The sequence below is a fragment of the Dendropsophus ebraccatus genome, chromosome 1, assembly GCF_027789765.1.
Source record: "Dendropsophus ebraccatus isolate aDenEbr1 chromosome 1, aDenEbr1.pat, whole genome shotgun sequence".
NCBI lineage: Eukaryota > Metazoa > Chordata > Amphibia > Anura > Hylidae > Dendropsophus > Dendropsophus ebraccatus.
Window position 1 is genome coordinate 49,354,353 of NC_091454.1, and position 26,121 is coordinate 49,380,473.

A 26,121-nucleotide genomic window follows, 5' to 3' on the forward strand; every position below is an offset into this window, starting at 1 on the left:
GAACAAAATAGGCTTCTCACCTTATTGCCCCTTGGGCTTTGTGCATATCACCTCTCACAGTCCGTGGGGGTACCAGTATTGCTTTGATCAGCTAGATGAATGCTGGAGATAGGGCTAGGATGTCCAAGGACTGCTAAAAGCTGGTAGTACCAGGACGGGATACTCCTATATATGGACCTGTATAGCAAGTGTTTAAACAGGAAATAAAAAAAAAAAATTGGTACTAATAATCAGCGCTGCCCAAAGGAACATCCACAAACACCAACATAAATAAAACATAGGGTTTATTCATAAAAGCACTAATATGACGCGTTTCGGAAACAAACAGGTTCCCTTTCTCAAATAAAGTGCATGCAGAATGAGAGTTACCTTTTAAGCCTTAAAGCAATTACCCAAGAATTTGTGACAATTTGACGAATACTGTATAGATTCCCCCCATTGGGTCACCGTTAGATAAACTGATTATACCTTACCTTACTTCCAGGCATAAGAACAGCTATACAAAAGAGGAAAATGATAGATCTTCCCCTTAATTTTTGATAGCTGTGTATAATTTTGACCATAACTAAAAACAACTTTCTGTAACTAACTCCAAACAGTTCTGACTATTACAATTATACGCAATACATGTTTTATTCATAACTGTATTACATAGAAGTGTCAGTAATAAGCTGTAAAATGTGGAAACCTCTTCCTACTTGGGAGCAGAGAATTTTGTTTGTGTACACTCTAGTTAAAAAATGTGGCTAGCATTTATAGCAAGAAATATCTAATGATATTCTGCAGTCTTAATAGTGCTATGATAAAGACAAAAGATGCACGGCGCACATTAGAACAGTACATGCTGTGAGGAAATAATTTAGGCAGAGGATGTATTGTTTATTAGCATTGAGATCCACGAAACTGTGTTTGATAGCACACAGATGTATGAATTATTAATAGGGAAAGGCGCATTAGATTTAATAATCTTCATAATACTGCATTGCTTGTCCTCTGCAAAGCATTTAAAGGGGTTGTCCGGCGAAAAAAAATTATTCACAGAATAACACACATTACAAAGTTATACAACTTTGTAATGTATGTTATGTCTGTGAATGGCCCCCTTCCCCGTGTCCCACCACCCCCACCCGTGTACCCGGAAGTGTGGTGCGCTATACATTACCTGTCGCGTGCCGACCACGGTCTCCGATCGTCAGCAGTGACGTCTTCTTCGGGAGCTTGGCGGATCTTCCCGAGAGCCGGCCGCCCTCTGCAGCGTCATCCGAAGCTCAGCCGCGATTGGCTGAGCATAACTGTGCTCAGCCAATCGCGGCTGAGCAGCTGATGACGTGGCCGCGTCATCAGCCGCTCAGCCGCGATTGGCTGAGCACAGTTATGCTCAGCCAATCGCGGCTGAGCTTCGGATGACGCTGCAGAGGGTGGCCGGCACTCGGGAAGATCCGCCAAGCTCCCGAAGAAGACGTCACTGCTGACGATCGGAGACCGTGGACGACACGACATGCGGTGAGTATAATGCACCACACTTCCGGGTCTAGCGTGGGTGGGGGGAAACACGGGGAAGGGGGCCATTCACAGACATAACATACATTACAAAGTTGTATAACTTTGTAATGTGTGTTATTCTGTGAATAATTTTTTTTCGCCGGACAACCCCTTTAAAAGAAAACATGTCTTATCCTCATACTAACTTAAAGGGGTTGTCCAAAATAAAAAAAAATTCAGTCTGCTAGGCTGATATGGTTTCCTGAACCGCTGTATACAGCTGCTGCAGCAGCCGCTGGCTGCAGCAGGAGCTGTATACCTGTAAAAAAGCTGTGGAAAGTAGTCATCTGGGCGTTTCCCCGCCTGTATCTAGTCATCGCTCTCTGCCTGTCAGCGCACTCAGAGAGGATGATTGACAGGCAGAAAGGCCAGTAAGGGACCTCTCTGCCTGTCAATCATCCCCTCCGAGTGCACTGACAGGCACAGCGTGGTGACTTGATACGGGCGGGGAGCTGCCCAGATGACTATTTCTCCACCGCTGCCTGTCACACGCCCAAGGGATTAAACTGCTTTTTTTCGGGTATACAGCTACTGCTGCAGGTGCGGTTGGTACGTGCTGTGGCTGCTCCAGGAGCTGTATACAGTGGTTCAGGGAACCATATCAGCCCGATTGGGCTGATTGTTTCCCTTTAAATATGTTAAAGGACTAAATAAGGTTCAGAAGGGAAGTGTTTTTGAAAAATAAAACTGAACCCAAGAATAAACAGAACTGAGGACAGAACTGTGTGCTGGACTTAGCAACAATAAAACAAAGGGAAAATATTATTTTTTAAATGAATTTAGCAACCACTTTAAATGTACCCCCTTTCCTTCCCTGCTCTTGACTGTTTCATTTCAAGCAGTGTTACATTATTGTACCTGAAGACATTACATGATTTATGATTTGCTGGAATAGGCTGGAAACAACAATGAAGTTTTTAAAGCATTTGTTTAAGCAAAATTGGACCTATCAAGTGTGTGTATATATATATATATATATATATATATATATATATAATTTATTTATTTATTTATTTATTTTTTTACACTTTTTCTCCAAGTAGGTCTGACTTTTTGGTTTACAAATACTGATGCTGGTACTGTCGTAGGAATACTTTATGTCTGTCTTTGTGCAGAGTTTACCCTTAGTTTTACAGGTAGCAATATCTCCTGCCCCTAAAAATATTGATGTTACCCTAAATCTCCTTTACTGTATAGATAGATAGAAATATGACCTATATTCATATACTGATGTGCTTTTAACCTACTGTTAGACTCATAAACTAGGTTCACTTTTGGTATAGGTACATATAATTGGTACGATACATAAGTAACTTTTCTTTAACCCTTTGAGGACCAGGCCCAAAATGACCCAGTGGACCACGCAAATTTTGATCTTAGTGTTTCCGTTTTTCCCTCCTCCCCTTCTAAGAGCTCTAGCACTCTCAGTTTTCTATCTACAAGCCATGTAAGTGCTTGTTTTTTACAGGAATAGTTTTACTTTGTAATGGCGTCATTCATTTTACCATAACATGTATGACGGAATTCCAAAATTATATTCCATTCCATGGAATTCCATAATTTGAATATATAATGTAACATAAAATCGGTAATCCGCGCACTTTTTTCCCTCTTTTCGTGTACACCGTTCGCCCCTTGCAATGACTCTTGTTATATTTTAATAGATCGGACAATTACGCAGGCTACGGTATATTATATGTTTATCTATTTATTTATTTTTTATATATTTTATTTATTGGGGGAGGGGTTTTGGGGTAGTGTAATAGTATTTTTAACTTTTTTTTTTTACACATTTGAAGTCCCTTTGGGGGCTTTTACATACATTACTTTGATTGCTCACACTGTACAATGCTATGCCATAGGCATAGCATTGATCAGTGTGATCGGCGATCTGCTCATTGAGCCTGCCTGTGCAGGCTCAGTGTAGCAGATCGCCGATCGGACCGCACGGAGGCAGGTGAAAGACCTCCGGCGGTCCGTTTCAATGATCGGGACCCCCGCAGTCACACTGCGGGGGTCCCGATCGGTAAGTGACAGGGGACTCCACCTGTCACTCACACTTAAACGCCGCGGCCGCATAGATATGCTGCAGAGATCAATGAGATAGGCACTCGTTTACTTCCGGCTGCTGCAGCCGGAAGTAAATGACTGCCGAGCCGGGGACGGCACCATCTTGGACGAGTCCCCGGCCGGCATCAGTAACGGAGATCGCCCGGAGGATCGATCTCCCCCACTAGACACCAGGGAACGGTTGCCTCCGGTAATCGGAGGCAGCTGTCAACTTTGACAGCTGCCTCCGATTAGCTAATTAGCGGCGGTCCCGGGCTACACGTGGCACCCGGGACCGCGGCACTTCAAAGCGGGGTCGCCGCGCTGCCCCGCTTTGAAGTGCTAATGAGGACATATGACGTACGGGTACATCATATGTCCTTAAGAGGTTAATGTAGCCATATGATCAGAATTGCTTCATTTACCTATTAAATCAATAGGTGATTAGGAATTGATATATTTGTACTTTCCCTGTCAGTCTACTTTTGTTCAAAAATCTAATTCTTTTTTTTTACACATTTGAAGTCCCTTTGGGGGACTTTTACATACATTACTTTGATTGCTCACACTGTACAATGCTATGCCATAGGCATAGCATTGATCAGTGTGATCGGCGATCTGCTCATTGAGCCTGCCTGTGCAGGCTCAGTGTAGCAGATCGCCGATCGGACCGCACGGAGGCAGGTGAAAGACCTCCGGCGGTCCGTTTCAAAGATCGGGACCCCCGCAGTCACACTGCGGGGGTCCCGATCGGTAAGTGACAGGGGACTCCCCCTGTCACTCACACTTAAACGCCGCGGCCGCATAGATATGCTGCAGAGATCAATGAGATAGGCACTCGTTTACTTCCGGCTGCTGCAGCCGGAAGTAAATGACTGCCGAGTCGGGGACGGCACCATCTTGGACGAGTCCCCGGCCGGCATCAGTAACGGAGATCGCTCCTCCGGGACAACGTCCCGGAGGATCGATCTCCCCCACTAGACACCAGGGAACGGTTGCCTCCGGTAATCGGAGGCAGCTGTCAACTTTGACAGCTGCCTCCGATTAGCTAATTAGCGGCGGTCCCGGGCTACACGCGGCACCCGGGACCGCGGCGCTTCAAAGCGGGGTCGCCGCGCTGCCCCGCTTTGAAGTGCTAATGAGGACATATGACGTACGGGTACATCATATGTCCTTAAGAGGTTAATGTAGCCATATGATCAGAATTGCTTCATTTACCTATTAAATCAATAGGTGATTAGGAATTGATATATTTGTACTATCCCTGTCAGTCTACTTTTGTTCAAAAATCTAATTCTTTTTTTTTACACATTTGAAGTCCTTTTGGGGGACTTTTACATACATTACTTTGATTGCTCACACTGTACAATGCTATGCCATAGGCATAGCATTGATCAGTGTGATCGGCGATCTGCTCATTGAGCCTGCCTGTGCAGGCTCAGTGTAGCAGATCGCCGATCGGACCGCACGGAGGCAGGTGAAAGACCTCCGGCGGTCCGTTTCAACGATCGGGACCCCCGCAGTCACACTGCGGGGGTCCCGATCGGTAAGTGACAGGGGACTCCCCCTGTCACTCACACTTAAACGCCGCAGCCGCATAGATATGCTGCAGAGATCAATGAGATAGGCACTCGTTTACTTCCGGCTGCTGCAGCCGGAAGTAAATGACTGCCGAGCCGGGGACGGCACCATCTTGGACGAGTCCCCGGCCGGCATCAGTAACGGAGATCGCTCTCCCGGAGGATCGATCTCCCCCACTAGACACCAGGGAACGGTTGCCTCCGGTAATCGGAGGCAGCTGTCAACATGGTGTAAAATTTTAGGCAACATTTATCAGGGCACTTAAGCTATTTTTGAGCAGTGTGATTTTATGTTATCTACTTTATTATCTGGATAAAGAGGGCATAGTTTTGTCATTGATCATTATTTTAATGGTCGTGCAAACAATTTCCGTTAATTAATACACTGAAAGGGAGATTTATCAAACATGATGTAAAGTGAAATTGGCTCAGTTGCCCCTAGCAACCAATCAGATTCTACTTTTCATTCCTCACAGACTCTTTGGAAAATGAAAGGTGGAATCTGATTGGTTGCTAGGGACAACTGAGCCAGTTTCACTTTACACCATGTTTGATAAATCTCCCCCTGTGTGCATTGGACGTGTGTCATTCCATTGACTTGAATGCACTCCATTGAGGTTAGTTAAAATGCTGTAATAACGGACATCTTTTTAAAAAGGAAAAGGGACACTTTTTTTTTTTACTTAATGTGAACTTGGTGTAACCTTGATGTGTGATATGCATCTAATTTTAGCAACTTTGCTAATTAGAGAAACAACAATAGTGTCCAAAAATAAACTTACAATAAATATACAATAATCATATTGCTGTCTTTACATTTATATTAAAATCAGAAAGCAACAGAATGACAACTTTCATTGATACCTAAAAGCACCCATGTGCAATGAAAGTCTATTGCTATGGAAATCTCCTGCTGTCCCTAATGTAAGACCACAGTGTCCAGGGAAGAGCTGAGAAATAAGCAGCAGGGAACTCAGCAGATGCAGCATCTTGTGTGCCAGTGTAATAATACTGAGCCTGACGATTCCCTCGGGAATAGTGACTTAGTCATTGAAATGATTAGGAAGCAGAATGATTGTGGTTCTGTCGGCGGGAGCACAATACCTCTGCTGTGGAGTTTCTTCTATACAAATAGATGTATGCACATAGTAAGGGAAAAGGCAGTGGAGGACAGCAGGAACAAGCTCCAGCTCAATGCAATTCATTGGCTCATCTGCAAAAGTGACAGCTTAATAGTAGGGTCTACATTGGTTTGGAGTACTATAGATTATAAGGGCTTACTAACAGACATTGGATTTAAATAGTCTCCATAAGGCTGGTTTCATATACAGGATTTAAAAAATAAAAAGTGTTTTTGTTGCTTTTTTCGTGGATAGATGTTGCTATAAAGTCTTGAGGGTAGTGTTATATGCACTACATACACTGAATTTAGGTTTCATTCGTAATTTTTTGTGTCGTTTAAATTTCTTAAAAGTTTTTCAACATTTTAAAATATATTGTGCTTCAGGAGCGGTGTATTTTTTGCACTAAATGACACAAAAAAGACCAAGAAAATGTTGTTACATTAATAAGGAAAAAAAGTACCAGAAAAAAACATTATATGAAGTAGTGCATGCAGTTTTTGGTGAGATGTCTGCCAGCTTTGTTTAGTTATTAAATCCAGGAATAGAAAAATATATAGCTTTTTGAAAGCAGCTAAAACATTTTTAAATCCTGGATAACCCTATTGACGTGGTCAGACTGACATACATAAAAAAAAACCTACTCACCTACTTGATTCACTGCTTTTCTGCTGATGCTTACCAGGTTGGTCCCTACTGACCTCACTCAATCAGTCTGTTTCATGCGTTTACCTGTGAAAGCTCCATCTTTGAAAAGTAATATTGTTTGCTCTACCAATTACAGTTTTACCATGTTTAGAGGTGGAAATAGCCAGGTTTAAGGTGGTCCTACTTTGAAGAAATTGGACCTGTCAGGTCAGTGTTTAAAAGCAAATATTAGGAAAATGGCTTTACTCCAGCAATAACATCATGATCCACTATCTTAATATACTTTGTTCCAGTGCATTTCCTAGCACAGTCAGCTTTCCTTTGCATTTCCTCTCCAGTCGATTTTTGTGAGACAAACGTTTAATAAGACCCAGCATGTCTTGTTTCACAGCAACCAAGTTTTGGATGTCGGAGGTTGTGCCTCGAACCATGTCAGTTTTAACAAAACATTCATTCTGACAGTCATAAATGGAAGAGAAACATATTTCGTAACTTTTCTGTAGCCACGTGTGGTGCGGTGCATGTTTTGTGCTTAGTCAAGCAAACCCTAAGAACATATGATCTCTCCTAAATGAAAGATTAGAAGGAACTCCTATAGGGGCAATCACGTATTTCAGTTGCCAATTAATATAAAGTTAACATTTAAAAATTATGAGTCAAAGACCTTTGAAAGCGGAAACTTGTAAGATCCCATCAACCCCGGCAAATAATATTAGCCTGAAAATGAGCCAGAATGCTTGGCGTACTCTCTAGACATTACTGTAGACCAGTGTGATAAATGTGTTATTCGTCACTGGTAGAAAAACACCAATATCACGGTATCGTATTGCACATAACCTTTAACTTCCTGGTGTTGAATTAACAACATAAGGTAAGGACGGCCTGGGTCTCTTGATTTAGGCCTCCAGGCGGTTTTAAACCAGTCATCTATATATATCACAAATATAGAATTTGGCATTGTCTTGATTCAACACATTTCCTAAAATAAAACAACATAAAAATGCAATCTCGGGAGAATACATCCACAAAGTTTACGAGTGAGTCTCCGGTCATGAGGAAGTAAGAGCTTCTACTCAGGAGTTTTTTTTTTTATTTAGATGTTAAAATGAATATTTTTTACAATTTGTGGAAATGACAAAAGAAATCGAGGACCAAAAATATTGAGCCATTTGTCAGTCACATAATGGAGTCGTTCCATGTGTATGGGCATATTTCCCAAAGAGGTACACCATGTTGGAAACATGGGTCCTAGTTATGAGTGTTGATCCGACCCAAGGATCATTGAAACAAGGTCAAAGGGGAAACAAACAGGTGTCTTCCTAAACCCAGTGGTCTGACAAGTAGGACACTGATTGGACAGTGTTTTGGCAATCATTACTTTGACAAGAGGAAAGGAAACACATACTTGTGGATTAATTTGCATACTTCCAGAATGGACAACAGGGAAATTACACAATGCAGAGTTTTACAAAAAGGTGGTACAGAATGGCTATTTTATGGAAGGTGCAAGTATTTACGGACAGAGACAGGTCAGGAGAGTTAACAGGTCCTCTTTAAATGCTTCTTTGTGATCACTTGAATGGGACTGAGTTTCGATACCGATGTGAACTAAACAAAATCTGCGGGGTCATGAGAGACTGACTCCCTTTTACATTATGACCAATCCAATTTTTTGTGTGGGCAGCTTTGCTAAAAAAATGTTTGACTTTTTTGTGCCAAGGCCAGGATTAAAGGACAACTCCAGCGTTTAACTTTTTTCCATTATTTAACACACATAAAAAAGTTATATAACTTTGTAATGTATGTTATTACATATCTGGCTGTGTTCTCCCTCTCTCCCACCACCGACCCCGCTGCCGGAAATAAAAGAAAGCCATACACATCTAATCACTGTTGACCACGTCCTCTCCTCCCTTCACCATCTTTTGTTGATGTCGTCATCGGCATCTTCTGGTACAAATAAATAAGAGAGAAAAGGCTACTGGTGCACTTGTGCCCCAGCAGCCTTTTCATTGGCTGGATTGCGTCATATGGCTTTGAGCTTGCTAAGCCCTGATTGTCAGGAAGCCATGTGATGCAATCCAGCCAATGAAAAGGCTGCCAATGTGCATGTGCACCTGTAGCCCTTTCTCCCCAATTCATTTGACAGTACCTGGAAGTCACAAAGAAATGAAGACGCCGACCAGAGTTGACGGGGACCGCGGCCAGCGGGAAATTCAATTGGCAGTTGTCTCCAGAGGGATGGTTAATATGAGAAATGTGTTTGTTTGTCAGGAGTTCTGACTCTATGATAATTTAGATATAGTTAATATGGGACATGTATGAAAAGGCAAAAATGCCTTTTTTAGGTGCAGATGGGCCGTGCCTCTACATAAATCCCCTGAGCTCAGGAGCTGCGGGGACATTTGTAAGCCCGGCGTAAAACCCGCTGGACTTCATAAATGTCCCCCATTGTGTCCAAAACCCACAAACAAAAATAGGACAAAAAAAAGCTGCAAATACTTTATAAAAGCCCCAAAAAATGATGCAAAATGCTTGATAAATTCCCTTCTCTGCACATTATTTCATGAATACTGGCTACAGATCACTGTTCTGGTTGTATTACTGGTTGCATGTTGCTTGAGCCTATAACGTAACAATACAGCATCAGTCTCTGGATCAGTCATGATGGACTAAGTGCTATATAGAATTATTGATGTTTTGTCCTCCTAGTCCATTACATGATTACATTTGCAACCCACTATATACATTTTCTCCCCCACTATTCAGTAGATTTAGCGGGTTGTATCGCTGGGCATCTGCCTGCTAGACTTCCATAAGGTGATCAGCAGCTTTGATAGCCAGTGAGCCCTAGAGAGTAAGTTGTAAAGTAACCAAAACCAAATATATTGTTTATTTTACATCAGATACATTATGTATCTTTATATTTTTAATTTTAGTCTTATTACAGTAGATTTAGAAAAATTGCTCTTTCTAAGTACAAGTTTTTTTTTTATTTTCTAAAGACATTGAAAATGCAGGAAGAAAAGACTTTCACTTGCCTTATGAATGTTTATTATGCAATTTTTAACTATATGCCTTGCTTAATATTTAGTATAATTGACTGGTATTTAGAAATTTTATTATCCTAAAGAAAAACGCAAAGCCATATAAATACCTCTACTGAGCATTAATAAGTAACAAAATCCAATGCATCACACTGTGAAAGGAGTTGTTGAGGGTCATGCAACAGTTAAACTGTTGAAAAATCTATGGATTTTGACAGGTTTTAATATATCCATTAACTTATATTAGGGTAAATTCTGATGGTATTATAGAAAAATGTTGCATTCCATGACCTTGTGCAGCACACAGCATTACAGTGTAGCCAGGGCCGTATTTAAGCATGACCTTAGGGGTAAGCGCCTGAAATCTGAACGTGTATTTTTTACAATACTACACTAGATTACTAATTCTGCTGAGAACTGGCGGATTAGGGTATAGTACGCTGCAGAATATTGTGGCATTATATATAAAATGATGGAAAATGACTTATAGTTGTTTGGTAGAGAGAAATGTCTTATAGTCTGGTATATATATATAAAGGAACTTTGAGTATGTTTGGGCTCTTTGAAACACGTACTCTCTGCAATTGATTACTGGTGGCTGAAGAAGTTGGATGCAGCCCTAGGCTATGTTCTCATAATGTCCTTTTTAGATGAAAATTAGTTTGTTTGTTTTTTACAAAGAAAGAAATAATTAATGATCATGGTCAATATTTATAGTGGCCATTATAAAAATAACGACCCTTATTTAAAAAACAACAGTTGTAATTTTACCTCAGAGAGTCCTGAAAAATATGGATACAGCCTATGGCTATGTTCACACACCTTTGAAATATTTTTTATTGGACGACAGTCATTCAATGACAAATAATGTGTTATTTTTAAATAATGGCGGTTATCTGTATAACCGTGCTAAAATAAATGCGGTTAAATCACGTCCGTCGAATAAAACATAGCCTGTCACTGTATCCATGTTTTACAGGCAGTCTTAGGGCTGCATCCATCTTCTTCAGCCACCAGTACATTCAATCAAATGCCAAGAGTTCAGGTTTGGAAAAACCTGGATGTACTTGAAGTTTGTACATCTCTATTTTCTGATAAAAGGCTTTCGCGGCAGACTAGAGAGTCTATGGGGCAGTATAGTACACACACTCAGAAATGACGTTATTGTAACCAGATGATGAAGCACAAACCATTTAGGAAACAGGACTAGATAGCAGCGCTTAAGCTTTATGGGGATGTTTTCACTGCACAGATAGAATTGGATTACATTTGTTCATTGTAACTACACTGGAACAATAACCAGAGCTGCCAAATTGACATTATTTCAAATGATGCTTCTACCACAAATTGCCTGAAATGAGCATTTTGGCTCCAGGCAGATTAAACATTACAAAGCTTATTATGGGGCCAGATTCATTCATATTATATTATTTCCAGGACCATGTACATTAGTGTGTGTGTGTTTCTATGTATTATATATGTTTGTGTCATAAAGTATCCAATTAGTGACTTCAATGTATCTTTTATCAAATATTGTTATCCAAATATAATTTTTTTTTCAGTCTTCCCTTTTATTAATCTGCTAGTAAATGGGGATAGGTAAGGCATAAAGTTATTGTTACAGAGACAAGAGGAAGGATCTATAACAATTGTTATCAGACTCTTTTGTTCCAGGATTCAGTAATACAGCATTTGCCTTCACACCGACTTCCAGCAATATTGCAATGTAAAATTTATGACTGAGTTTCTCATAAGCCTTAATTACCTTTTTATTATTGAATGGAATGAGCATTTTCTTTAAAGCGGTGTCTGAAATGAAAGTGATTGAGATAAATCCATCAACACGGCTTTATCCGCAGAGACAGATCTAGATGTAAAGTAGAAATAACGTCAAGCCATCATTCTTGTTTGGGTGAATATCTGATGGGTTTCTGATTTTGCCAGTAGTAGTGGCTTCTTAGTTTATATAAAACCTTCACATTTCATACTGTTTGCTTATTTGTTATATTCATATTTCATGTTTTAGGGGATTTATATATAATCCAATGTAGCGGCAACTTTGCTTTTTAATGCATTTTTAGTTTGTGTGCACAAGGTTGTCTATTTCTAGATATACAGTATCAGTACTCAAAGACTTGAGTATAAAGTAGTGAAGTTTACTTAATCCCCGATTTTCAAATCCACTGTCGATGACTATATTCAAGCGGTCAGGAAAAGTTTAATTGACCAAGATGCAATGTAACAAATCACTTTTCTCAAGTAGTGATAATTTCTGATAATCGAGTCAATATCATTGCTTGATCGTTGATATCATTGTTTGAAAAACTATGCAAATCATACAGTGCACATAGATAAAGAAGAACATAGGAATGCAATGATGATACAAGAAATTGTGATTATAGTTCATAAAGTGGTTGTTGAAATCATCATCAAAAAGAATAGACAGCATTTTGAGCAGTTAGATATCAGTGGATTTGTGTCTCTAATAAATACCTATGGGTTAATCGCACAAATAAGAAGAAGATCGACAGTAATTTTTGGTAACGGAAATAGTTAATCTATATTCGGTATTCCTATGTATCTCACCGTACACTCTTCACTTCGTTCAGTACTGTGAACGTCAGCCAAAAACCCTCTTATGGCTAGAAATGGCCTCTTCTAGCATAAATCTCATTGAGCATGGACGATTTCATTAAGGTATTGACATGTTTAATTGATACCTAGACGACAAGGCCATTTTCATAACTGTATTCTATGAGCCGACTGTTGAAGGGAAAAAAAAAAAAAGAATGTCTGCGTAAAAATGTTATGGATTCAGCTCAGCCTTGTCATCCCCAAGGAGCACTTCTTCCCACTTACCTTGATTTAGAGCCAGCTTGTGTTCTAAGTGGAGATCCATTAAATGGATCTGATGTATTCCTGACTCAAACTTGCGTCAGCTTCTCCTATGATCAATAGCAGAATATTTATATTAATAAAGCACTACGCTAATTAAATGAAGACGTCTTCTGGGAAAACTTAAGACACTTGGCGTCCAGTAAGGAATAAATCTGTTTTGATGTTGTATTAAAAACCATCATCGAAATGACCCAAAGTGGCACATGTATCGTAAGTTTGAGGTCTGTATGAAGTGTAAGATGTCCAATACGGATGAGGGTAATGTATGCATTGGAGCACAGTGTGTGGATAAATGTACACATAGCATAATTACACATAGGCAACTGCTGCTGGCATTGATTTATCATTGTTTGTATATATTTGTAGAACCTGGAAACAGTTTCCTTGGTTGAACTTACCCTTGGTTGAACTTGATAGACGTGTCTTTCTATAACCTTCACCAAATGTAGCAAAAACATGGTGTCACTTTTAGGAGACGTAGGCTTTTGTGGTAGGGTAAGGAATTAATAGCTATGTATAAGGATCAAGTGGTTGACCATCACATTTTTAGCAACCACCTCTCTTTATATTTGCTTTGGTTAAAAAAAAAAGGTTGAATATTACGGCCATCTTTTTGTTTTGTTTTTAGACTTTTATGGCCATTTTTAGTCAATTAAACATAAACTTTACTGTCTCGTATGTAATGGACCAAAAATTTCTGTCTCTTCTGTCTCATATGTTTTAATAACCATTGCAATTCTGTAATACACATGAAGTTCTAAATTGTGTATTGAAAGAAGACATTGCCTCCTGTTTATCTTAAAGCCAGCCTATACCTGTCATTCAGAATACAATAAAAGAACTGTTTGCAGTATTGCGTCAGTCTCCATTACAATTCACAACACACTCCCAGTTTCTCTGAAGTGCAGACGGCCTCTTTGCCCTTCCAGAGTGGGCTGACAGCCCATTTTCTTCCATGACTCATGTATATGTCCCCATTCTCCTCTATCTTTTCAGTGCTTTGTTATTCATTTTGTTTCTTGCAAATTATATTTTTTCTAACTATGGAGCAGAGAAGTAAAATGACGTCATGGGTATAATTATGAAGGTTACTAATCTCATTAGACATCTTTGACCTTTAATTCATTCAAGCTTTATGATCCTAGGAGCAAAATGTGCCACAAATGGACAGTAAACACACAAGTGAAGGGGGGGTTGCTGCATAGCACACATCCTGGCCCCAGACATACATATGTTTTGGGCTCTGATGAAGTTTCCTATCTGGATCAGTGATACCACCAGCACCCGACAGACTTCAGTTGACTTACAATGGAGCTGTTGATTTCAATTTGGACAGAAAATTGCTGCATTTCAGTCAAATCTGCTGTGAATGCTGGTGGAGGCTGCAAGCCTTTAGCAGCTGCGTGAGCATAGCTATAGCCATAATCTGAAACATAGAAACATTAGAAGTTTGTCAGGAGAAAAAGACCACCTGGTTCATCTAGTCTGACCTTTTAGTATTTCCCTTGTTATTATATTAGGATAGATATATGTTTATCCTAAGCAGGTGTACATTCTGTTAGTGTATATTTACCAACCAAGTCTGCTGGAAGTTTGTTCCAAGCATCTACTGCTCTTTCAGTAACGTAATATTTTCTCTGGTTAATTCTGATCTCTCCCCCAACTAGCCTCTTACTGTGTCGTTTGATCATGTCCCCCCCATTTTCCTTCTATTCTTCAGAATATACAGATGTAAATCCTTATAGGTTTTATGCTTCAGACTATCCACCATTTTTGTAACATATCATTAACCCATTTAAGTCATCTATATGGCTATACACGTTCCTGTTGCACACACCCCGTGCAGAAGGAACGTATATAAGCATTCCTGCATGTGAAGGGGTTTTAATACATGCAGGGCCGTTACCATGCCTTTCATTACTGTCCACAGACCTGAGACTCCTGCTGCGAGACCGCGACCGCGGCTGCGGTTCGCGGCGTTTAAGGTAGTCAGTGACAGGACAAGGACCTGTCACTGACTGATCAGGACCCCTGCAGTATGGCTCGATCACATGTACCAGCAGAATACAAGAATTCATCAATATATACAATCAGAGCATTACATATATAAGTCCCTATGCAATACAAAATTTGTAAAAAAAAAAAAAAAAAGGTTTTAAAACTTATTTAAAAAGACCCACAAATTAAAATGCCCCAATAATGATTTTACCCCCTTTCCCATTATTCAAATAAAAATATAAAAAAAATATAAGAATTAAACATATTACATATCATAGTGTCCGGAATTGTCCGAACTATTAAAATGTAACAGTATTTTTCCCACACGGTGAACAGTGTCTAAAATTGTATTTAGAAAAAGAATAATAAAAAACAAAATTTTTCTCTTTCACCAATATGATACCGATAAAAAGTAGAGATCGTGACGCAAAAAAATTACACCCCAACCAGCCCTGTAGGTGCTGTGGGTCTTAGAAGGTGGGGAAGAACATTGCATTCATTTTACCCGGACATCTAGGCACCAGTGAACTCAGTCATGAAGGGGTTAAGCATTTGGAAGGGAATTAATCAATAGAAGATGTTTTTCATACACTGCTGTTATCTAAAATTCCACCCATGTCTTCTGCACTGGATTTATCGAGAGGCACAATCATCTCCCTAAATACATCACATCCGAGGCTGCCATGCATCAGCCCTAGACATCAATGACAGCTTCGACATGGCATACATTTTACACTTTACAGTTTACACCTGTGTGCAGGTGAGCAAGTAACTAAGTTTATGGGGGAACCAAGCAGCACATTTCAGTCTATTTTTGCATAACCCTAAGCTTTGAACAAAAATTTGCAACTTTTCCCCAGTTTGTGTTAGCGCAGATACATTTTACATTTAATTTTTTTACAAATATTTTGTATTTTAAGCACGAGATTCAGTTTTGTGTTTTTTTTATTTTTATTATTACAAAGAGAGTATGCAGCTCACTGGCTGCAATGATCAATAGTGTGACACATCTGAAATGTGTATGGGGGCCCAATCATATTGAGGTTTTTAGCAGGTATTTTGATGTACATTTTAAAGCCAAAAACAGGTGTGTACCATAAATGGAGAAAAAATAACTTCAATCTGCCCTTGGTTTTGGCTTCAAAAATACATCTCTAAAAAGATACAGATTCCTATCATTTTTACTTTTTGACTGCACCAGTGCTTGTGGTATTTGGATTGACTCATCCGTTACAGGAAGCCTGAAAAAAATATTAAATGTGAATGGAAAATGTGGATTACATTGCTGAAAGAATCCTTTTAGCCTCTAGCTGTGTATTTTTTACTTAATGTTATTTTTTTTAAGGATCATTTTCATGTTGTAATGAGATTTTATTAGAGGTTTTTAATTCTGTTTAGTGCTTTACTCGGAGACCCTGTTAGAGAAGGTCTTTAAAAATGCATGTTGTCTGCAGCAGAATTTCTGATGTACCTGAACCTACTAACTAGTATTGATCTGAAGCAGATGTTTCTGTGAGCGGTGTAAAGTGAGCATTGCACATGTACATAAATTGAATAAAGTCTTCTGGAACGTTAAATATGAGATGTAATTTACTAACCCAAGAGGGGGGTTTTCCAACTGGTATAATAAAGTGCTTTGAAAATAAAAATATATATTTGCCTCTTACCAGTTTTTATCTATTTCTGATGATCCAGCCTATTTAAAATAACTGCTTAAGTGCCAAAGCATCACTTGTCTCCCTGCTTCCTTTCCTTTTCCTGCATTACTGATGTGCAGAGTTCAGTTTACAGCACAAAAAGGTGTATTTGATAGGCAAAGTGGTGTTTCCACAGCATGACTGGGCCTGACCTTGTGTGTTTTCTGAACTCAGAGGGAGGCCTACAGGGCTTGATCTCCTATTTTGCATATGTATTATTTGCAGGAGTGCTGGATCTTAATAAACATGGTATTTATGTAATAGGTACCTATTGCACAGTGCTTTTAGTTTAAAGTGGATCTCGTAATGCATGCTCTGCCCTTCTTCTCTGCTATAAACATGTAATACAAGCGCCCTGCAATATAATGGGAGCCTAGAACTTCTTTTAAATCCTCTACCATTCCAGTGTTGGTTTACATTTTTTTGCATGTGATGATATGTCCTACCAACAAAAGGATTATTGCAGTTTTAGGCTGGGTTCACACTACGTATATTTCAGTCAGTATTGTGGTCCTCATATTGCAACCAAAACCAGGAGTGGATTAAAAACACAGAAAGGATCTGTTCACACAATGGTGAAATTAAGTGGATGGCCGCCATATAACAGTAAATAACTGCCATTATTTCAATATAACAGCCGTTGTTTTATAATAACAGCAAATATTTGCCATTAAATGGCGGCCATCCACTCAATTTCACCATTGTGTGAACACATCCTTTCTGTGTTTTTAATCCACTCCTGGTTTTGGTTGCAATATGAGGACCACAATACTGACTGAAATATACGTAGTGTGAACCCAGCCTATAACTGATCGCAGTACTATTTAGTATGACACCATTACTGCATCACACAGAATAAAACATAATGGAAGCACCAGGCCAGAATTGGAAAAGGGAGTAACCAGGCCAGAATCAGGGCTAAGGAAGCGCCGCAGCAGAATCAGGGAAAGACAAGCGTCAGGACAGAATCAGGAGGAAGGATGCACTAGGCCAGAATCAGGGGAGGAAGCACAAGCCCAGAATTGGGGGAGGAAGCACAAGCCCAGAATCTGGGGTGGAAGCACAAGCCCAGAATGAGGAAGAGGAAGTACAAGCCCAGAATCGGGGGAGAAAGCACTAGGCCAGAATCAGGGAGAGGAAGTACAAGCCCAGAATGGGGGGAGAAAGCACTAGGCCAGAATCAGGGGAGGAAGCGCAAGCCCAGAATTGGGGGAGGAAGCACAAGCCCAGAATCTGGGGTGGAAGCACAAGCCCAGAATGAGGGAGGGGAAGTACAAGCCCAGAATGGGGGGAGAAAGCACTAGGCCAGAATCAGGGAGAGGAAGTACAAGCCCAGAATGGGGGGAGAAAGCACTAGGCCAGAATCAGGGAGATGAAGTACAAGCCCAGAATGGGGGGAGAAAGCACTAGGCCAGAATCAGGGAGATGAAGCACAAGCCCAGAATGGGGGGAGAAAGCACTAGGCCAGAATCAGGGAGATGAAGCACAAGCCCAGAATCAGAGGAGGAAACACCAGACTAGATCTAGGGAGAGGAAGCACAAGCCCAGAATCGGGGAGGAAGCACAAGCCCAGAATCAGGGAGAGGAAGCACAAGCCCAGAATCAGGGGAAGAATCACAAGCCCAGAATCAGGGAGAGGTAGCACAAGCCCAGAATCAGAGGAGGAAACACCAGACTAGAATCAGGGAGAGGAAGCACAAGCCCAGAATCGGGGGAAGAAGCACAAACCCAGAATTAGGAAGAGGAAGCACAAGCCCAGAATCAGAGGAGGAAACACCAGACTAGAATCAGGGAGAGGAAGCACAAGCCATAAATCGGGGGAGGAAGCAACAGTCTAGAATCGGTAGAAAGGAGGCATCCGGTCAAAATCAGTTCATTATGTACTGTAGATAATGTTTATCTAACGTCACAGAAACTAAAGTATATATCTTTTACATTGTTATTACAAATAGCACATTGGTTGAAGTGTTCTAGGATCTCTCAATATGTAGCATTCACTTGTTATTTATTGCACTACCAACAATCCACCCTTTACAGATGTATTTAGATTATCACAGTCAGTGATTTATTGTGAATGAGCAAAGTGGCACAGCACAAACAATGGGAGGCTAGAGAAACAAAAGCCATTTTAATCATGAGAAATACAGTGACATAAAATAAAGCACCCATCCCTGAACTCCCTGAACTTTTGTCTTTGTTGCATCAGTAATGCTATTAAAGCTGTCATTTGTCAGCCTACTAGAGGTATTTATGAAATCAATATACAGTCCTAGAGATTTATGGGCAAAGTCTTGTAAGCCAGGGGACATTGTCTCGGTAGAAACCAGAATTAATAACATTTACAAGCAAAGTGTCATATCAAATAGATGCTTTGGTCTTCTATTTCTAAGTGACATAATACTTAAGACAGGAGACATTATTTTTAACCTACTTTTTATTACATAGGCTTCATAGACCATTTAAAAATCCTTTCATTACAAAGCATATGTTGCACAGAACTTTATGTTAGTGTGCTCTGCGGGGATGATTGACAGGCAGAGACACCTGTTAGTGGTCTCCTTGCCTGTCAGTCCTCCCCGCAGAGCGCTCTGACAGGCAGAGAGCTGTGACTAGTCATGAGGGTCTCTCCGCCCAGATAGTTGCCGCCTTTTTCCCAGGTATAAAGTTACCCCTGCAGATGCGGCTGGTATGCTAGGGGAGCTGCATCCTAGATCTGTAGGATGTAGCTGGGAGCTGGGTGCCGATTGGTTCCCTTAAAGAGTCTGTGATGCTTGCATAAGTACTGTGGCCACTTCAAACTGCTGATCACCAAGGAAGACAGAAATCAACCCACTTGCAATATAATATTGATTACCTATCCTCGGGATAAGCCATTAATTTTGTAAGGCTAGAAAAATCCTGCCTCAGGTCTAGTTTTAGCCAACAACATCCAACCTTGTGACTTCATGATTGTCGATGCTACTACTTTTCTGTCGCAAAGTTTTGGGTTTAATGAAAGTCTAACCTCAAAGTATTTTCCTCTTTTTTTCAGTAGCATAATAATATACAGTTTTTTTGTAGTCCGTTACCATAAAGACTGCATAAGATCCATAAAGGTTGGACATTTCTTGTCAAGACCAATTTATAGATGTTCTATAGGATCCTCCTGCAGCAACATGGGGAGAGATGCACTTATCCGAGTAATTCTTGGCTTAATCTAACAATTGGTTGGGGTCTAAACACCCAGATGCCATCTGATCAAATTTTTTTTGTGTCTCAAAAATTTTTTAGTGACAGGAACATTTAACCAATTTCAATTTTTGTGTTTTCGTTTTTTCCTCCTTGTGCTTAAAAGGCCATAGCGCTTGCATTTTGTTCACCTAGAAACCCACATGAGCCCTTATTTTTTGCACCACTAATTGTACTTTGCAATGACAGACTGAATTTTTTCATAAAGTACACTGCGAAACCATAAAAAAAGTGTGGTGAAATTGGAAAAAAAAAGCATTTCTTTTATTTGTTTTTTTTTCGTTTTTACGCCGTTCACCATGGGGTAAAACTGACTTGTTATGTATGTTCCTCAAGTCGTTATGATTAAAACGATATGTAACATGTATAACTTTCATTGTATCTGATGGCCTGTAAAAAATTCAAACCATTGTTAACAAATATATGTTCCTAAAAATCGCTCCATTCCCAGGCTTATAGCGCTTTTATCCTTTGGTCTATGGGGCTGTGTCAGGTGTCATTTTTTGCGCCATGGAGTGTTCTTTCTATAGGTATCTTGATTGCGCATATGCAACTTTTTGATCGCTTTTTATTACAATTTTTCTGGATTTGATGCGACCAAAAATGCGCAATTTTGCACTTTGGGATTTTTTTCCGCTTACGCCATTTACCATGCGAGATCAGGAATGTGAGTAATTAATAGTTTGGGCGATTACGCATGCGAAGATACCAAACACGTTTATTTATTTATTTATTTTTATTTATAACATGGGAAAAGGGGGGTGATTCTGACTTTATTAGGGGAGGGGGCTTTTTATTGATAACACTTTTTTTTTTTTACACTTATACTAGAAGCCCCCCTGGGGGACTTCTAGTATAAGTGCACTGATCTCTCATACAGATCTATGCTGCATAGATATGCAGCATAGATCGATGAGATAGGCACATCGATTGCTTCCGGCTGCTGCAGCCGGAAGCAATCGAGTGCCGAGCCGGCATCAGCGTCATTACGGCGCTGACCCCGGACAGGGTAAGATGTGTGGATCGCTGTCCCGGAGGAGCGATCCTCCCCACTATACACCAGGGAACGGGCTGCATCAAGAAATCAGATGCAGCTGTTAACTTTGACAGCTGCATCCGATTACTGTATTAGCGAGCACGGCAATCAGACCATGCGCGCTAATAGCCGCGGTCCTGGGCTATGAGCGGCACCCGGGACCGTGGCGGTTCAGAGCGCGGCCCCGCTCTGAACACATGGAGGCGGCCCTGGACGTACGGGTACGTCCAGGGTCGCCTAGGGGTTAATATTATAAATGACAAAATATAAATTAAGGGTTTGAAACGTTAAAGTAAATAATTTATTCATATTTGGGCAATGGGTTTTCATTTTGGAGTGGTTTTTATGTAAATAAATGTTGAGGATCTCAGTTTGCAGCCTGAGATTAAGAACCCATTTTCATGTCAAGGTGACGCAGCTTCATGGTTTCTTACAAAGGCAAAGTTTGATACATTTAACAAGCCCTGCGCCTGCTGCATCCGCCCAAGATCAGGACAGGTGTAAGGCTGCTTAGAAATTACAGTGGACTTGCAGTTGTTATAATATTTCTTTGTCATATTTTGTATTTTTCAGAGATTTAAGTGAAAACCAAATACAAGGTCTTCCTAGAAAAGCCTTCCGTGGAATAACCGATGTAAAGAATCTGTAAGTATTGATGATCTGTATGATAACTCTGATATGATTAATCTGTATTTGTTACAGTTTTAAATACTTAATCTTAGTGGGGTTATCCCACCTTTGGCTGTGTTCACACTACATAAGTTATGTAATGATCACGGCCGTTGTTGCCGATTTGCAACAACAGCAATGCTTACTATGTAGCTTACGCAGTGCTGCCTTCTATGGAATCCAGGCCGGAGTGTTTACACATGGTATACACTCCGGTCGGGATTCCTGGCAGCGCAGCAAAAAACTGTCACTTTTCTGCGGCCGCTATTCATTGAATTGTGCACGCAGAAAACCTGTCAGTGCACACAATGGAGCGTGCAGCTGCAGCCGGATGCTCCATTGTGGGCGTCTGGGAATTCGGATGCGGGCGTGCACGGATCCAAATTCAGCGGCAGTAAAAATCATCCGGCCGGTACTGCAGGATGATCTTCCCTGACACCGGCCGTTCCGTGACCCGGTCGGGTCACAGAACCGTCGGTCTCTTACGATATGTGAACATGGCCTTTTAAAGCATCAGGTAAGTGTTGCACATGAATAGAACAGCGCCAGCGTGGGCCTATTACTGTACTGGTCTATTACCGAGCACCGTCCCAGGCTGAAGAATTGGAGGCAGGCCATCACACCCCCAATGGGGGGAAGCCCCTTAATGACGTGGCTCCATTGATTCTAATGGAGCCGCGTTACAGTGGGTTTCCTCCCACTGGGGGCAGGCCAGCCTGCCTCCAGTGCTTTGGCCCGAGTCGGTGCTCATTAATAGACCAGCGCAATGTGCAGGAACCGGGTTGTGGATCAAAATAAGGGCCACGGCACCGGCTGAACGTTCCGGTGTATATAGAGGACATGGGGAGGACAGAGAAGATAGCCCACCTGTAGAGTCCTAGAATGCTGCTCTGCCTGCTCCCCCATAACATTGCTGTATATAGGCACAAGCACACACAATAGTCTTGGCCTTTAGAGCTTATTCCCATAGGATGATTTTAAGCGGCAAGCAGCTATACCACCAGCAAGAAGAGGTTTCTTTAGTTCTTGTTACACATAAGCAAATGTGGGCCACAACAAGGAATGCATGAGTCATATAAATGTCACTGTGGTTTTTACAAAAACATTATTTGCGCTGTGACATTCTCTGCCCTGTCAGAATCCATTTCATTGCATAATCTGCCATTTGAGAACAAAGGGTCCTAATTGGATCACATAAAAATTACATTGAGCATTCCAAATCCCATCATTTTTAATAAAACTAGAATTTAGTTATTGATCAGAATAAGATTTCAAAGACACAACTTAGATAAAAAAAAATATCTGAGGTAAATATGCTAAATGGTAAATATGGCTGTTCTCTGTTTTACTCTTCATTCTATTTATACAGAATACAGGTACAAGGTAGATACAAGGTAGAAAAGGTCCATTCTATCATATTTTACAATACATGATGGTAACAGTCATATATACAGAATATAATATGTACAGTAAATCCTGTGATTTTCTGAATACTATTTATTTATTTATTTGGCTGAAATGCCCTCATGTTTAATACATTATATGGTCAGTTCAACCAATGTTAAGAGTATTAAGGCTGTATTACATGGCCCGATGCACTGGGGAAGCAAGGGCCGACCTGTCAGCTCAGCGCTCACACCCCCCCCCCCCATTCCCCACTCGCTGCATTGTGCTATTACTTGCACAGACTGTGAGCGGTCAACTACTGAAGCTCCTTTTGTGCAGAGCGACGCACAACAGGTTTATTGTGATCTTTCAATGTGTGCTATTACACATTAAAGGGCTATCAGCCTGACCGCTCTGTAATCGGCTAGGTATGGCTGATAATCGTTCATTGTAATAGGGCCTTAAGGATGGTATTTGAGGTAGAGTAAATACCTTGTATTTGATTCTTCTGTAGGTAAGTTCAGTTTGACACTACACATAAGATAATGGTCTGCCAAAATACTGTAGCTATCATCTGTAAATTACACGCAGCTGACTTTTCTGACTAGCAAACTTTGCAATATAGGATACTTCTCTTACCACTTCCATTAGGCTGCATTCACACGTCCCGTAAAACTGTTTTAGGTACCATTGAAGTGAATGTGGCATGATCTGTGCCGCGACCCTCACCGTAAAAAATTAGGACATGTACCTGCGGATCGCGGCACAGATCACCTCATTCCACCCCCACACTGCCAGCCAGCTGCAGAGACGACAGGAGCGCTCACTTACTCCCCCGTGCTGACTGGCGTACATGTTCAACAGAAGTGGCCTGGACTCCGCTGCCTTCTTCTCCCAGCATTGTAGTCCAGTCCAGGCAGTCCCCCCGCACCTCCCCGCAGCCCTCCTTGACTCACCCACTCGCTGCCGCTGCGGGTAACAGCGGCGGCAGCAAGAGGGGAACGAGGCTAATAGCGCTCGTTTGCTCCTCAGAGTCGGGCCGTAGAATACGGCCTTTAGTTCCAGTTATTGTACTATAGGATCTTCGGTGCATAAAATTTTTGGAAAGCTGAGTGCTTTAGATGATGTAGGGTTTTGCAAGTCCAGGTGTAGTGCTGCCGCTAAATCTTCCTAATGGTTTCTTTGTCCCAATAAGTAGGGGCAATGGAATGGCCTAGAAAGTAGATAATAGTCCAAAACCGTTAATAATGAACAATGCATTTTGAACTCTCTGTGCCTTTACTTTTTGGATCCATATATATTAGCACAATTCATGTTACACTCACACACACTCACACACATATATATTTATATGTTTGTGTGTGTGTTTCATACTTTGTGGGACTGTAAATGACCCCAGAAGGGAACAGAAACATGTTTCTAGACGTTTTCATTGACAGTTCTGACAGTTGTAATAAAATACAAGAGTTATACACATTAATAATTATATATATATTGCATAGTTTATTGCAATCAAAATTTTAATTAGTTAAAAAAAAAAACTTACCTTGGTCCTCAGTGTATCCCAGCTGCTAGTAGTCGTCAGCCCTAACCACCAGCCTATAGGCTACGGCTGTTATCAATGGGCCCTTTTTCTAAGTGATGTACTATGAAACTTGCTTCCTTACCAGGAACCCCAAAGTGATATTTTACGATTCATTGTTCAGTTCCCAGATGTTGTCTCATTTCTGCCAATCCTTATCCATGTTTTCCAAAACTTCTATACCTCCAGTGAAGAATCAAAATACCACAACACAAGTTTTTATTAAACAGATTCTAATTATGACTGCAGTACACCAGGTTAGTAGATCAAGACCGTTGGCATCATGTTTCTGTTAATTTCCTGGGTCATATACAGTCCTGTCAAGTTTGCAACATATATGCGTATGTAACTGTGTTAATTTATATGAACCTGAAGAAGAAGGCACAGAGTCTTCAAAACGCGTGATTCCTTTTAAGGGATTATTACTATTGCAATAAAAGTTTTGGAACATTACCTAGCTCCTTGTCCATTCCTTTGCATGAACCTATTGGGACAAGAATCAAAGAAACCATGCAGAACATCGTAGACTCAGACTTTCTAAATCCCACATGAACTAAAGCACTCAGCTTGCAGAAGATGCTGAACAGCCATATGCATCAGTACGTCGGAGCTCAGACAGCAGCCGGACTTAATAAAAGGGGATGACAGGTGTGGCAACTTACATAGCCCGTCTGGGTGAGCAAACATCTGGAAGACACTTCAAAAGATTTGCACATGAAGCGCTTCTCCTTTCTCTATTACACTTATTGTAATATAAAATACTGATAGCTCGACAAAAGGGCAGAATTTGCAGTTGTCCGTTCTCATTTGTCATGAACATTTGATTTCCTTTCATATGACATAGCACCATAGTAAATTCACTTGTTGAAAGTGCTTCCAGGTCGTGGATTGGAGGCTGTCAAAGGGCTTTTATCCTTCGAGAAGTGTGGAGATTTTAATTAAACTCCTAAATAGCTTCATGACCATAGTGAACTCTAGAATCTACATCATTTTTATGACAGTCACTCTCTCCCCAGTTTATTGATTTTCTCATTTGGTTCATTACAATAAATTAAATACAAACCTTTTATACAGAATAATTCTGGCTCTGATCTGAAATCAGAGGTCAGCAAAAAACAGCTTTGCCAAGACTTGAACATTATAATTTTATCCTGACTGAGGAAGGGGAATGGAGGGTTTAAACAAACTTCTACTACTTCTTGGTGGAAGTCTGCCATTAGACGTGATCTTCATTAATGCACTTTCCTCTCTAGAGTTGGCCAGGTTCCAATGCTTTCTATGACAATGAAAAAGAGAAAGGGATTTTATAAAAACTATTTTAGGCGGAGTAAACTCTCAAAATGTCCCCAATAAAAAGTTCGGAATTGCACACTAAATTGTGGTAGCAGGAACATTGCCTCATACTCAATTAGTACAAATATTCTTATTATTATTTTACTGAATAGCACACAATTCTTTTTTAAACGGACGTTGTTTAAAAATATTGGAAATTATTTCTCATTAAATGGCTACCATCCACTAAATTTCAATAGTTTGTGAACATAGACTTTGGCGTTAAAATAATGTACCTGCCTATTATTTCCGGATGCTAATCAGTGAACAATGTCCGTAACTAATAACTGTTCACACAATGTAAAGTG

General features: G+C 40.6%; 1 protein-coding gene across 1 annotated transcript in view; it reads left to right on the forward strand.

The window, feature by feature from the left end:
- SLIT3 (slit guidance ligand 3) overlaps positions 1-26,121 on the forward strand; it is a 413,110-nt gene that overhangs the window by 211,018 nt on the left and 175,971 nt on the right. The window contains exon 5 of the mRNA XM_069970656.1: positions 21,418-21,489. Coding sequence (XP_069826757.1) covers positions 21,418-21,489 — 72 coding nt within the window. The remainder of the gene's footprint in view (positions 1-21,417; positions 21,490-26,121) is intronic.